The 16,244-nt window shown below is 32.6% G+C and overlaps 2 protein-coding genes and 2 pseudogenes across 2 annotated transcripts; 2 read left to right on the forward strand and 2 right to left on the reverse strand.

Moving 5' to 3' along the window:
* Positions 1 to 4,809: 4,809 nt before the first annotated feature.
* Positions 4,810 to 5,552, forward strand: LOC125591966 (annotated as a pseudogene).
* A 2,281-nt stretch (positions 5,553 to 7,833) lies between these two features.
* On the reverse strand, positions 7,834 to 9,948 carry LOC106431996 (annotated as a pseudogene).
* Positions 9,949 to 12,261: 2,313 nt separating this feature from the next.
* On the forward strand, positions 12,262 to 12,633 carry LOC106431981. The gene has a single exon (XM_013872822.1). It carries the CDS (start codon positions 12,262 to 12,264, stop codon positions 12,631 to 12,633), a length of 372 nt encoding a protein of 123 aa, XP_013728276.1.
* Positions 12,634 to 13,189: 556 nt separating this feature from the next.
* LOC106431984 (proteasome subunit beta type-3-A-like) lies at positions 13,190 to 14,598 on the reverse strand. Its single transcript, XM_013872825.2, has 6 exons — positions 14,590 to 14,598; positions 14,436 to 14,543; positions 14,227 to 14,316; positions 13,856 to 13,940; positions 13,470 to 13,564; positions 13,190 to 13,381 (listed from the first exon to the last, which is right to left on the reverse strand). The coding sequence occupies exons 2-6, from the start codon at positions 14,486 to 14,488 to the stop codon at positions 13,351 to 13,353; spliced, it is 354 nt and encodes a 117-aa protein (XP_013728279.1). The 5' UTR covers positions 14,489 to 14,543; positions 14,590 to 14,598; the 3' UTR covers positions 13,190 to 13,350.
* Positions 14,599 to 16,244: the final 1,646 nt, after the last annotated feature.

Consider the following 16,244-nt stretch of genomic DNA (forward strand, 5'->3'; position numbering starts at 1 on the left):
GGAGGAGAGAGATGAGGGCAGGGGAAGGAGACGGGAAGTGGCCGTTGAAGTTTACGGATTCGCCGTCGGTGATTCGGAGCTCTCTGGAGATCGACGGCGGATGGGTTGTGGAGAGGGAGAATATGTTGAGATCGTCCTAGAGTGGCGAACACGATGGTGTCTAAGAACAAAAGAGTACTCTAACAACAACACGTATGTAATAATAAGATTAAAACAATTTTTTCAGAAGTTTGACAAAAAAAAAAAAACATTTTTTTCAGGGACACCACAAGGATTTTACGACACTGACATGCATTTGCCTACATAGCATACAAATGTTAAGTCAAACATATTTAGATATAACTTGCACATAGTAAAACTTTCTTTTTAAACATTTCTTCCGCAATTTTTTAATAAATAACTTTTGTAGAGAACCCTCAATCTACAACTTTAAATTATAACTTTTCAAAAAAAAAAAACATATTTAAATATACAAGGATATAAACCAAGTAAAATGAAAATGGACCAATGCTGGAATCACATCAAAAATCGTCTACGAAGTCAAAGTATGTAAATTACCACGTTACTTGATGACCTATTTAGGGCTTCACATTTTATTCGTTAAATTTTATTCGTTTCGATTCGATCCAAAAATTTCGGATATCCGTAAACTTTCGAAGCAAATCAAATACTAAAAATTAATATCCGTTAAAATCGAATCAAATCACAAATATTAAAATTTTGGGAAGCGGATATCCGATCCGATCCGGCAATATATAAATACATGTATATCTTGATTATATTTAAAGTTTTTAATGTATAAAATTATATAAATATTATTCTAACATATGATTTGATAAATTCTATTCACATTATTACTTATATAAAAATATTACATAAAAGGAAGAGAACACATTTATGACAATTATAATTTTTTAAGTTTTGTGTTATTATAATTGTTAACTAAGTTCAAAAAAATTAAAAAATATGTAGATTAATTCACTACTTTTATTTTTTATCATATATATCATGCAAAAAAAAATATTTTACAAAAAAATTGATACAAAATTTTAAGATTATTTGTATTAATCAAAACATATGAGATATCTTTAAGTATTCGTAAATATCCGTAAATATCTATTTATTTTCCGGATATTCGTTTTTCCGAATATTCGTATTTTTCCGAAACAAAGTAAATCGAAAAATTAGATAACCGTGACATACGAAGCTAATCACAAATACCTTCGAAAACCTAGATATCTGATCCGTGCCTAGGCCTAAACCTATTAGTATGCAAAAAAAAATATTTGGTTTTATCTGGTTTAACATGAACTAAAAAGAAAAAGAAGAAATGAAGAACTATGGTCAACAATTTGAAATATCAGGATTGGCTTTAATTTCCACTTTTAGGTTGTTCTTTTGATATGGTTCTACTAATATATTTTCCTTCCTTTTAATATAATGCCATCGTATGTTTAAAAGGTTATAAGAACAAAAGAGTATGGAGAATTAACTCTTCAGTGATTTTTGAATTATCTCACCTCCATATGTATTAATTATTAGGGGAAATTTGGATAAATATTCCTACATAAGATTATATTTTGAAAACTTCATGAAACCAATTTTGAGGTCCTCGTCCACCTTGATAATCTATAATATAATAGATGAGTTTTTGCTCACTCCTCAGCGCGCCACGTCGGCGTTTTGTGGGCTCCACTTTTAAAAATTGTGAAAAAATGTCAAATCAATGGCTCGAACCCGGGTTATTGAGATATAAACACCAACATTTATACCACTAAGCTAATTAATACTTTGTACATTGATGGTCGAACATGATATATATTTATGAAGGCTGGAAGCTCTTGCTTCTTCGGCTTCTTCTGAGGGTCGGGCCTACAAGTGAGTTATGAATTTCATTTTTAAATGATATTCATCATGTTATATGAAAAAAGCTCAAGTTTGCAACAATTATAGTTTTCTCATATTGTAAATTGTTGTCGTTTAACATGAGTTTGAGTTCTTTTCATCACTGTCTCAAACAAGTTTGAGTTACAGAGTTGCGCCATGTGTCTGTTCGTAATCTATTTTTTCACCGGTGAACTCTTCATGTCCACATCTTAAATCGCTTGATCATAAATGTTCCTGATTTGTAGCCCCTATATAAACCCTATATATGTGATTCTCATCTTTGATGAACCAAATCAGCATCTCCACAAAACTCATTGATTCCTCTTAGATTTAACCAACTTCTAGAAAATGTTTCTCTCTGTCTCTCCAATTCGTCAAACTGGCACCTCGGCGTCCGTCACTCAACCTTCGAATCTCTCCGTCTTGGTCGTAGTAGTCAGAGCATAGCCTCTGGCTTCCTCGCTTCTGGGATTCCCTGAACTTCAAGAAAGACAGGGAGTTGTGGAAATCATGGTTCTCTTCCTTGATGAAAAGGTAAGTTAATCTTCGATCTATAACACTTATTTAACATAATTGTTTTCATTTATTTTCTGATTATTTGTTGAATAATATTATTTGCAGATTCCGTGATTCATGGGTTTACTCTCGTCGGATGTGCTAATCATTACATGCTATCTTTGAAAGCTGGTTCCATTGTGAAAGTCGATCGTTTTGAGGTTTCTAGGTGCTCAAGCATGTACAAGATAACTATCATCCATTCCTCATTCGTTTCATCTCACTAACCATTATTGATGAAGTCATCACGGGTGCTCCTGAGATCAATCTCCAGTCAAGATTAGACTGTTCGACAATATCCAAGTGATTGTGATTGACAGTAATATAAAGGGAATTATGTGTTGATTGTTTCTTATACATAATTCCCTTTATATTACTGTCTATATTGATTGTGCCAAATATTTAACAATTTACAAACTTACTTTCAGAGATGCTTACGAAGAAGACGAAGACGACAACCAAGATCAGTAAAATTACCTAAACAAAAAACAGAGTAAGTTACAAACTCTGATAAATACAACTAACAATAATTTTTGTTTACATATTACCCATCAAATAAAAGAGAAACAAACACAGTCACACCAGGAGATACAAGAGACAATCCTAACAGACTCAAATGCGGCAACAACATCTCCACGTGCTCACTCCTCTTGTCTTATAAAAATAGCTTATATGCTCAATGTCAACATGCCAACGCTATTGTCTTCTTATGAGAAATACATATATTCGTTTAAAACCCATTAAGACCCAAATACTAATTATCACTTATTTTATAGTTATTTCTACAAGTCTTCATATATTTGTTTTAAAGGTCCGGTAAAAACAACAAGTTTAAAAGTAAAAAAACATATAACCAACATAATAAGAATAAAAAAATTATTACTTAATACACACAACTTACACAACTAAACTGGAGAAAAAATATCCAGAAACAAAAGGTACTCTCAACAACCTTAATATAATTTATGTAATCTCAACAGTACAAGTAACAAATTAAAAAGACAAACAAATAATAAGTCTCAGTGACACAACAAGCAACACCACGAACTATATCAATCACATTACTAACACAGTTTAGTCATTCATGAGTGGAGAACAGTGCATACACAGTACATCATCACAACTCTAACCATATAACAATAAAAAACTTAAAAAACAATGATCAACCAAAAACACAAAATTCACAGCTACAATAACCCTAACAAATATTGAGATGAAACAAGAAATATGTCTACAACCCCGCGCTTGCGCGGGGGCAATGCCCCTAGTGTATACAATATTCAAATTTTGAGGCCCTCGTCCAATTTTGTGGGTTTAACTATGTTTGGTTTCATCTTGTGGGTTTATGTTGATTTTGTAAGACCGTCCACAGCTAATGGACCATCCACGCCCGCTCTCTCGGCACGTGGACCCCATCCCGTTCCAACAGTTGGTCCGTTAATTTTTCCAAATGCTCAAAATCATTGTTTACTGACCCTGGAATCACCATCCGACCTTTCCCCGTGCTTTGATCTCACTCGCACGCTATCGTGAATCACTTCCCGATAGGTCACCCATCCTTCCACTACTCTAGATAAAGCACGCTTAACTCTGGAGTTCTTTCTGGAGGTGCTCCGAAAAAGGTAAGTCAACTTTGGTGACATAGGTAGCCAAATCAATTCTCTTAAACCTTTTCCATATATCACAAACCGGGATGTTATAATTCACCCCCCTTCAAAGAACGCAATGTCCTCGTTGTGCCCCACGACAGGTCTCAAGACGTCTCTCGAGTCAGAATCGAGATGGCTAACCAGCTCTGATACCACTTGTAACGTCCTGACCATCCACACCTAATGGGTCGTCTACGCACCCTCTCTCGGCCCGTGGACCCCATCTCGTTCCAACGGTCGGTCCGTTAATTTTTCCAAAGGCTCGAAATCATTGTTTACTGATCCTGCAATCACCATCCGACCATTTCCCGTGCTTTTGCCTCACTCGCACGCTATCACGAATCACTTCCCGATAGGTCACCCATCATTCCACTACTCCAGCTCAAGTACACTTAACTCTGTAGTTCTTTCTGGATGTGCTCCGGAAAAAGTAAGTCAACTTTGGTGACATAGGTAGCCAAATAAATTCTCTTAAGCCTTTTCCATATATCACAAACCGGGATGTTATAGATTTATTGTCTGGATTGTGTAAAGTTTAGATCTTTTGTTGTTGTTTTTTTGTCTATGATGCCAAACTCTTTGAGTCTTTAAACCTTTAGAAGATTTGTCAAGGCACAATCATCTGGTCTCTGTGTTTGGTCATCTTGTGGGTTATGGCTGGTTTGTGTAAAGCTCAGATCTTTTGTCTTAGATGACAACTCTTTTGAGTCTTTGAACCTTTAGAAGCTTTGTTCTTTTTTGTCACTTGCTGTGTTTTCAGATTGATCTTTGTCTAACACCCTCTGCTTTGTTTTATTTCTTTTGTTTTGTCAGGTGCAACAACAACATGAACAGCTTGGTTCTTTCTCTTGCTCCCAAGTTTGTAAACCTGCAAACTTTGATACTGCGTCAGGACAAACCTGAACTAGAGGATAACGCAGTGGAGGCCATAGAAAATCACTGCCATGAGCTACAAGAGCTTCATCTCAGCAAAAGTTTGAAACTTAGTGATCGTTCCCTATATGCACTTTCTCATTCATGGTTTTTGATCAAAAAACTAAAAATAGATTCCTTCTTCTTGTGTGTGTGTGTGTGTGTGCAGGCTATTGAGAAAATCAGTGTGATGGATTTATGAGTTTGTCTTATGGCTGTCCAGATCTCAGGACCCTGGACTTGTGTGGTTGTGTTCTCATCACAGGTAAAACCACTTGGTCAGTACACTTTTAATGTCAAAGACCCTCTTCTAACTCGCCTTGTAATACTTTTGGCATATGAGAGTGTGGTAGCTTTAGCTGATTGGTATGTCCACTTGAGGTCACTGGGGCTATACTACTGCGCTCACACCTTCAGCTGTTCAGGCGGTTTACGATAAGTTTCCTCCTCTTCACACGTGTTCGCTTGTCATGAGCGGTTTGTCTGTACTTGACGTCTGTGCACTGTGCTTGTATCCTTCAGGCTCATCGTGCGGTTCTTGAAGAGTAGAAATGTTATTGTATATAGATGCATAATATGTTTGAGGAGATTAGCTGCCAAAACTTGAAATGCTTTTGAAGAATCTTTTGTATGTCTTGGTGCCATGATGTTCATGAGGACTCTTTGTTACTAAAAATTATCCAAGGTAGGTATAATTCCTCTTATTGCAAAATACTGAAGATACGATTGTATGCGTTAATCAGATCAATTTTACTCGAAGACTTCCATAAGTTCCACTAAGGTCACCAAATCAAGCTATTGAAAAAAAAAAACAGGAGTTCGGTTATAAGATGATTTAAACCTTTTTGTATACATATAATAAGCTAGGATCAAGTTTCAACCTGAGCTTATATAGATAGGATTACTCTTAACGCGTCTAAAGATTTTCTCTCTTTTTGTTCTTTGTTTGTGAGCCAAGTGAGAGAGAATGTTAGGTGAGTGTTTGTTCTCGAGAAGCGTCTTCCATCCTCAGGGGTATAAATATGAAGAATTGGCGTGTGATCACTATAAAGAAAATGGGCGTTTGAGGTTCGGTTTGAGTCCCACGCCAATGATTGAAAAGCAAAAGACTGCCACAAGCTAGAGAGTTAAGAAAAAGAAACAATTATTTAGAAGAAGTTGAAATGATAACGTCAGGAGACAATTCGTAAAAGACACCACATGGCATGGCATGGCATGGCATGGCATGGCACAACTCTTCTTCACGAGTGCATAGTCTTTTCCTGGACCATTATTGTGCACGTTTTGGTTACAACTTATTTAGAACTATCGTTAAGCATAAGAAAATCAGGATGAAAGGAACGATAAATTTATATTTTTTTGTTATACCAGTGATCACTCGCGTTTATTCCTTCATGTAAAACTTATCAATATATGCAATAATCAATTAAGTAATGCGAATGAAAACGATTATTATCAATATATGCAATAATCAATTAAGTAAAACTTAGAGGATAAATTAACAGATGAGATGAGACTTTGTGGGAAACAATTGTGTGTGAACATGACTATAAGCTGATTAGTCGTTATTGTTCAATGAATCTAAACAATATCATCTTTCTTTTTTTTTATCCTAGGCTTTTGCTATATTTGTGTGTATTTTTCCATATAATGTTGTTTTCTTGTCTTTGCTATATATCCTAGCTAGAATAAGTATATTGTTTCTCTTCCTGGCTTATTTTGCTCAGTCTTAGGAACATTACAGAGTTGCCAAAGACCGTTTTAATTTGTGAGTATGTAGTTAATTCATGTTAACAGATTTTACTAAAACATTATAGTAGGGGTTTCAATTGTAATGTTTAAAACCGTAATTTAACAAGCAACTTTAACAGAAAAAGATCAAACCACAACATAACCATAATACAAACATGAATAAACCAAGTGGTTTTGGCCTAGTGATATAGGAGTTCCAGCTGGAGCTTCTGTCATGGGTTCGATTCTTCTTCGTCATCCATAGACCACTTAAGTAGCAAGAAAACCCAGATTTCTACGGGTCTGATTAGTACTTGGACCTAGAAAACATTTATGATCACACCAATATTAATAAAAGATTAAAAAAAATACAAACAGGAACATAAACAAATAAAATGTATAAAAACTATGTAAAACATAGATAATAAAGTAGTATATCGCAGACTTCCCCTACTATTCTATAACGAGGAGAAGATGTGTCGTTGGGATTGTTACATAATTTTCAACAATTTTTTTTTTATTTTCGAAACTAAAGTGAATTTCAAAAAATATTATGTTTAGTTAGTAAGATTTTTTTTTAATATGTTTATTCAAGATAAACTTGAGTAACAATCTAATATTATATGCAAAATATGGAAACGAGAATATGCCGGGTATTTAATAAAGAAATGTATATAGGAGTGATTGATTTTCGATTAAAGTAATTCAAAAATATGACAATGTCATGGCATTGTAATTATCGAAGAAAATCGTATAGATTTTGTAATAAAAACTGGAAAGTGATCTATGGTGTAAATGACTAATTTGGCATTTTTATCGAACTTATATTTTAAGTTCCAAGTGTTTGATTATAGAAACGGCTCATCGTGGCTCTATCTTCACTAGTTATTGTTGTTGCTCCTTTCACATCATCATCCATTAGTTGAACATAAAGAGATTTGGGTCTGAATTTTTCTTATAAAACGGTCTTATATAACTTTATATTAATTATTGACTCCAAATAGTCAAACCATGTGATGCATATGTGAAACAAACACTAATCATCAGGATATATTTTATTTATCATATCCTAACGCCATCAATCTAAACACTGGATTTGTTCGCTTGGTTGTGTCAATAAGTCTCATAATTCGAGCTAGATGTTCGTTTGTAGAATCTTCAACCAACTCTGTATGCTCGAAAAAGGAAAAGAAGGGTGTAAACCAAAAGACGTCTAGGTTGTACTTGGCCTGACATGCGGTTGGCCACCACGCTCCCCAACGGTTATCTTCCATGTTGTACACATGAGCCACACCAGTTGAACTATCCTTTTCTTTATCTCTCACCACCATGTGCTTCCCATCGTATGCAACCACGTTCCAGTATTCCAACTCACTATCTGTAATAAGTACATTCTGGATCTGCCTGGCAAGGACCCACTTGGAGGTATCTCCCATTAGTGTGTGTACTGAGATTGTTTTTTTGGTCCCAGATATTAAGGTTAGACGATTGATCTTATCGTCGAGCGTGAAAAGCAGCTTCATCTCTGGTTCCGGATGGAATACAGAGGGAATCAAGCGTGCTTGCTCTGTCTCAATATTGAAAGCTATGATGCTACCGTCGTTTCTCAACCAGTGTAGAGTTCCCTCCACGTAAACAGGTTTCATTCGCTTTGTGAGCTCACTTTTTGAGTTGGTGGTGGTGATGATTGTTTCAGAAAATCTCCACGAGTTTCCGTCGCTTATCTCAAATGCGTACGTCGTATGAGTCTCAAGTATGCAAATGATCTTGAATCTCTTGATGGTGGTCTCTCGACTTTGATCTAGCGCAAAACCAACGCACATAGCTCTCTCTTCTGTATCATTAGCCTTGTTGTTGGGACCACTGAATATTGTAGTTAGAAGCATTGAACCAGAGTGATCCAAGAGTCGAAACCTCTTTGTAAGGGGATTCGCGACGTAGAGGCCACTCGTGTATAGTAGGAGATGGCCGGAGCAGGAGCCGAGGATATAACAGTTTACTCTTGGGAGAGAAGCAAATGTTTTTACGTGTGACATAGATTCGCACTGGGAGCCAAAAGGCTGGTAGAAGACAAAATGGGCGCCTTTGCTAAAAGTGTAAATAAAACTGAGTCGGGCACGAGATGAATATCCGATTTCAAAACTCGGATCATCCAATATATGTGATTTGATGGATCTACTTGTGCATTGCATCATCACCAGAGATTTGAGATCTAATCTGAAGAGAATCTTGTCTAGGAGATGCATAGGCAAGGAATTCATTATCAAAAGTGAGAACTGTACGTCCTATTTTGATTTATGTTTTGGGTTTATTTCAATAGTTTGTTTGAGATGATGTTTAATAAACAACAACTTTATAGCTGACAAAAAGTGAGAGGATGGTCTCACCTTTTATAAAGAAGTTTTACTTTGCCAATTCCAAAGAAGCAAAACAAAATCATTAAAATTGGAATAGAATTTTTTTAATAAAATATTTGATGCATGGAATCATTAAATTTTAAAAGATTATATGTTTATAGTTTTCTTATACTGTAAGAAAATTTTTAGTTATTTTTTAAAAGCAAAATTTCAAAAATATAATATCCATTAATAATGAATATTTCCTACTTATTTCAGTGATTGTATTTTTTTACTTGTGAGGTTGTGAAAAAGTAGTTTTCTTATTGACTTAAAAGTAACAACAAGTTCAAGCAAACGTAGCAATCAATTTCAGTAAAGCAGGCAAGACTATCTCACCATAATATAAGTGACTTAAATAAAGTAGAGAATATATTCAATTTTGATGGATATTGAAATCCAACATTTTTATTTAATTGCCTAAGATTTCATCATGACTATTTAAATGATCTTCATGTAGATTACAAATTAATTTATTGGTTATTAACTAGAACAAAGTATCAATATATATAAAATCTGATTATGATATATATATATATATATATATCTACTAATTTCAGTTATTAGACATATATATCTACTAATTAATAGATGCTGATGTGAAAAGATCAAACACTGGGGACCTAAAATATCCCTATATATTAATAGAAAAATATTAAAAAAATTATAACTTTAGTTTGTACTAATTAAAAATGTGTTCTAATGCTAGTCCAAAATTGAGAACTAATTTTGCTTACGTGACGGCTTGAGAATCAATTGAGAATTTTGTTAGTCCAAAATTAAATTACTAGGGAATGTTATATTATATAGTACGTCCATTATGGACCATTCATTTATCAAATTGAAATTATTATATATTCTTTCCTTAAATAAAACTTACTAAATTACCTAATGTGATTAAGATATATGCGGCAATTAATAATTTATTTAATAAAGATTTTCTAACAGTCTGTATACTTTCTATCATTTTTGCTTAATTATTTATTATTAAAATAAACTACACAATTACATTAATCATATAATAAAAAATAAATTTTTTTGTATATTTTGTATTTTGAATTTTCAAAATGAGTATAAATTACTAAAACTATTAAAAGTTTCACATAAACTTTTGTGATCAAGGTTAAAATTTTTTCTATAATAAGATACAATGATTATAAAATCATATGAATAAAGAATTTTATTTTAGTAGGTGTTTATGTATATATATATTTCAAATCCTTTAAAATAAACTATACAATATGAAAATACATACTTATATTTTGATATGCGTTGAACATATATTGAAAAGTTAATATTTTTATTTTGAAATCTTCATTGTTTTTTTTTAAATGATAATAAATTATTGAAACCACTAAACATTCCGAATTACAATAAAACATTGGTGTAAAATTTTGCTACACAAATATGCAAATAATCATAAAATCATATGAGTAGAAACCTCATTTAATAAATATCCATATTAAAAGTATACTACATATCTATATTAATATCATTTAAATTTAATTATATATCATATACGATAGATAAAATTGATTGTTTTGACTTATTTATCCTAAATTAATTGCGAATAAACAAGAGTGGTCTTTTGATTAATATGCGCACGCCAATTTATTACGTAATAGTAACTGATTTCTTAGTTATTTAATATATAATTATTATTTTATTATTTCATAATATGCAAAAAACATTAAAAAAATAAATATTTATTCTACTCAAGGCGCAGATCTTAACCTAAGTATGTATCTCTTTAATAATTTTAAATCTTAAACATTTTCTAAATCTAATGCGAAAATAAGAATAAACTCAAAAATCATTAGTTATATCGAGCAATAACCAAAATGAAAAAAAATGAGACAAAAATAAGAAAAAATATTGAACATAGATAGGATTGACACATGAACGTAAACTTCTCATAACCATAATTAACTTTAAAATTGCTAAATCATGCTATAAAACCGCAATGACATAGTTTCATTGTAACCAAATAGTAGGCTTGAGATTCTACGGCCTAAACGTTAGGTTATTATGCTATAAGTGATTTTTTGACCTAAAATATTTTCAAAAATAAGATCAGCTCATCAGTAAACAAATTATGTAATTAACAAAAAAAAATTAAAATTGTTTAAGGGCCAAAAATATTAATTTGATCAAGAATATTAATTTTATTTTCCACACGATATTTGAGATTTGAGATCTAATCCGAAGAGAATCTTGTCTAGGAGATGCATAGGCAAGGAATTCATTATCAAAAGTGAGAACTGTACGTCCTATTTTGATTTATGTTTTGGGTTTATTTCAATAGTTTGTTTGTGATGATGTTTAATAAACAACAACTTTATAGATGACAAAAAGTGAGAGGATGGTCTCACCTTTTATAAAGAAGTTTTACTTTGCCAATTCCAAAGAAGCAAAACAAAATCATTAAAATTGGAATAGAATTTTTTTAATAAAATATTTGATGCATGGAATCATTAAATTTTAAGAGATTATATGTTTATAGTTTTCTTATACTGTAAGAAAATTTTTAGTTATTTTTTAAAAGCAAAATTTCAAAAATATAATATCCATTAATAATGAATATTTCCTACTTATTTCAGTGATTGTATTTTTTTACTTGTGAGGTTGTGAAAAAGTAGTTTTCTTATTGACTTAAAAGTAACAACAAGTTCAAGCAAACGTAGCAATCAATTTCAGTAAAGCAGGCAAGACTATCTCACCATAATATAAGTGACTTAACTAAAGTAGAGAATATATTCAATTTTGATGGATATTGAAATCCAACATTTTTATTTAATTGCCTAAGATTTCATCATGACTATTTAAATGATCTTTATGTAGATTACAAATTAATTTATTGGTTATTAACTAGCTAGAACAAAGTATCAATATATATAAAATCTGATTATCATATGTATATATATATATATCTACTAATTTCAGTAATTAGACATATATATCTACTAATTAATAGATGATGATGTGAAAAGAGCAACAACAGTAACTAAGCGTAGATGAGCCTACGATTGAGCCGTTTCTATAATCAAATACTGGGGACCTAAAATATAACTTCAAATGAACATTGTGGTCTTGGGTGGGTACTAAGGGATCACAGAGGGTCTGTGTTATGGATGGGAGCGAGAAGGCTAACTCGATTGAGATCACCTATTGAGGCGGAGACTGAAGCACTTAGGTGGGCAATCATTTCTTTGGTGCGTCTCAACTACAAGAACATCATCTTCGAGTCAGACGGCAAAGAATTGATAACGGCCCTGCAGGAAGAAAATTACCGCCCCAGCATACGAGCTTATACGGATGATATTCACTATATGTTGGAAAAGTTAGGGACTCATCGAGTGATTTTTAAGAGTAGACAAGCAAATGAAGTTGCAGATAGAGTAGCAAAGGAGGCGTCCACTTATGGGAGTAACTCCTCTGTTTTGTTCTCTATTATGCCATCTTGGATTAAATCTTATGTTGAGGCTGATAAGCCTACTGTGTAATCAAACTTTGGTTTTAATGATAAGTATGAATGTTGAGTCAAAAAAAAAAAACACTGGGACCTAAAATATAACTTCAATAAAAAGGCCAATTTAGTAAGTCGAAAAAAAAAACACTGTATTGCTTTCATATTGAGGCGAGTGAACCATGCAGCTAATTCCCTTTCTTCCCATGTACGGTCATTATGGAAGCAACAAGATGCTATTGTAAACAATCTTCTCTCAAACCTATGAGCCTCAATTAGTAAAATCTTATCCCAAATCACCTAATATAACAAGAGAGACCACCTAAGAAATAAGTTTGAGTCTTCATTGTCATTGTGTTATTATTTGAAGTCATTGGTTCTCATCTTGTATTTCATGGAGGCTCGAGGCAACACTTTGTTTGTATAAGTGCACACTGACTCCAATTTATACACCTTGATGTATGCAGTAATCTTACCGATGTTTGAGAGAATGTGTAGGATGTAGCAAGTGACATCCGACGGTGATGGACTAACCGAACTGTTCCAGCTAAAGGTATTTTATATAACTCTCAGAATCGATTTGAAGTTGTTGATAGTTTTGGAAATTAAACTTCATCCAGAACTCCAAATTTCAGAGAAGGAATATGATTAAACGATGGTTAAAATCTAATTAAAAACAGATTACAGCAACAACAAAAAACAACAACTTGGATACAAGCAGATAGTGATGAATCTGCTCAATCCATCCTTCCCTTTAGGATCCTCTCTTTAATCTCCTTGGTGTTCTACAACATATCACCGTAAATGTATGTTTAAGAAATAATTCAGGATAGCAAAATGTGGGCAAAGACAAAGAAGAGATTGGAAACTTACACAACGTAGACATGCCCTCCCCAACCACTCAGACAATCTCGGTCAACTGACGACAGAAGTGCTTGTGAAATCGTCTCAAACAGTTCCTCGGCTTCCTGAAAATTTCCAATTCGTTAAGCAATAGTCTTGATACATTACCAAAAAGATAAAACTTTCGAACACCTCGTATTAAAAAGACCAACAGAAAAAAAAAAGTAAAGGCTATTGTGATTAAGCAACCCTGTTTTTTCACACAAATTCAAGATTCTACTTTTATGTAGACTAACACTGAAACTTAAACCTAACCAGACGTAACCGTGGTAATTTAATTTAAGAATTTGCATTTAAGGGATTCAGTAATAACAATTTAAAAAAAAAACAGATGATAAAGTTGCTAGTAGATAAACCATGTCTGGCTTGTACATTGCTTCGCAGGCCCCATACAGTGATTCTGAAGCCGTTCCAGATACAACGAAATCTTTAGCCAACTCCCTGCATTTTGTTACAAAATAGAACCACAAGTATTAATTACAACATGTACATGTAGGCCATATCAAGTAACAAACAAAATGCAAGAGTAAGGGAGAAGAATTCAAAAACAGCAAACACAAGTGCCACCTAATTATGAACATTGCCAACTCATATGAGTATGCATTAGACACAATGCCAACAAACGTATAGAACAAACCATAAGGCAAATAATACAAGTAACAATAGACTAACCAAGCTAAATGACAATGAAACAGAGAGGCAAGAAAGGAAAAGGAGATGAGCATACTTGGCACCAATGGAGTCCATGGTGTAGATGAAGGGCTTGTCATCTTCTCCCAATCCAGCAATCACTGGTTGGCACAAGTAAGGACCAAATCTGAAATCAAAACCACCCAATTTGGTTATCTTTCTAAGTCATGATTCAGAGACAAACTAAAAAAATAAATGAACTTGACAAAGAAGCAAGCTAAGTAAGAAGACAAGACACGCACGGACCTCTTCTCGTAAATAATGGCGGAGACGAGACTGGCGAAAGTTTCAGGCTTCATGTCTCTCTCTTCCCGAAGCTGGTACAGCTTATGACGGAACACAAGGCGCTGGTACCTGACAAAATCTTTAGAACTACAAAAAGCTTGCACGATAAGTTTACAGTGTTTGGACATCTTTCCACTACTCCAGCTCAAGCAAGCTTAACCCTAGAGTTCTAAACATGTACCACAAACTGAGATGTCACAAAAAAAAAATCGTATGAGAAATTAATGCAACGTTGCAAATTATGTGATAAAAACAAAATAAATTTAAATACATTATCTTTTTTTCAAGGATTATAGAGTTAATGGAGGACACCAAATTGAAAGAGTACATAACTACAAAGTATAAATGGAGCGGACTGAACATCATTAAAGTCAAACTCTTTACTTCCACCTTAAATCTTCTCCTTCACATTCACAATCCAAATCCTAACCAAATTATACGTTTAGACTTATTTCCTGATTAAAATATATGATAATGGAAAGTTAATGATCTCTGAAAAGCTCTGTATTTAAATCATATGATTCTTTCTCCTATGAAACAAACTAAATCTTTTAATCTTGCCATCATATATATATATATATATATATATATATATATATATATTAATAATAAATATAATATTTTAAGAAATATAATCTTAACAATCACATAATATATGAATTAAAAACAATTGTAACCAGGGGCGGACCCACGTAGGTAGTGGGTGTGGCACGTGCCACATGCTTCTTGATATATAATTCTTATCTAACGGAGTGTACGAAGAAAAACGTGTAGCTAATTCGGTCATTATAGGTAATTTGTGCCCCACCCAGAGTCAGCCAGCCCAAGATCGAAGTCTTGTGATGTTCCGTCTCTTTGTCTTTTTTTTTTGCATTTCTGTTTTTTTTATACATTTTAATTACTACTACATAAAATATTTTATTTTGATATTACTACCTAAATTTTTCTTTTTATAACTGTTTTATTTTATTTAATATACCATAAACTTGATGCTATTTTTTCAAATTTACTTTTAAAAGATGACTATTTCCATAAATAACTTAAATTTATGATCAAAAAAGACTAAACTAACTCTTTTAAATAATTTTTTAAAAAATTTAAGAACTCAATCTCACCCCTTTAATACTAAACCATAAAAAATAATTTATAAACTAAAATTTTAAGGTATTTCTAATTGAAAGTATTTTTGAAAAATGGTAGCCAATTTATAGTATTTCAATCACTTTTTTTAATATTTGTTTTTGTCAAAATAAAAACTCATAATTTATTGAAGTTTAACATTAACAACTATTTTATAAAGTTTATTTTTCAATGCTTAAGATAAAAATAAAAAAAATAAAGGAAATTTTTGAAAATGAATATTTAAAATTGCGAAATTTCTTTTTTATAATTTATCATTTTGAGAAAAATTAATGACCAATGTCTTGTAAAAGCTATAGTTTACTTAATTTTTCCAAATTATATTTAATACAATATAAATTTATATATTGTGTCTCATGTTAAGTTGTTTTCTGGATCCGCCCCTGTTCACCATATTTTCTAATCACACTCACTAAGTACCAAGTCTTTGCACTTGTAACTTCCATCCTCATCATAAATTTTCCATCTGCAAAACAAGAACAAAGAGTCAAGAAGAAACCTCTGAACTGTAATCTAGAGAAGAAGAAAATCAAACATACATTGATGATCCCGGCGATGGAGCAGACCAAAACCAAAACAATTTTACAGAACCAATGCTGGTGTCTGAAAATGATTGCTACATTATTTAGA

The sequence above is a fragment of the Brassica napus genome, chromosome C8 (assembly GCF_020379485.1).
Source record: "Brassica napus cultivar Da-Ae chromosome C8, Da-Ae, whole genome shotgun sequence".
Lineage (NCBI taxonomy): Eukaryota > Viridiplantae > Streptophyta > Magnoliopsida > Brassicales > Brassicaceae > Brassica > Brassica napus.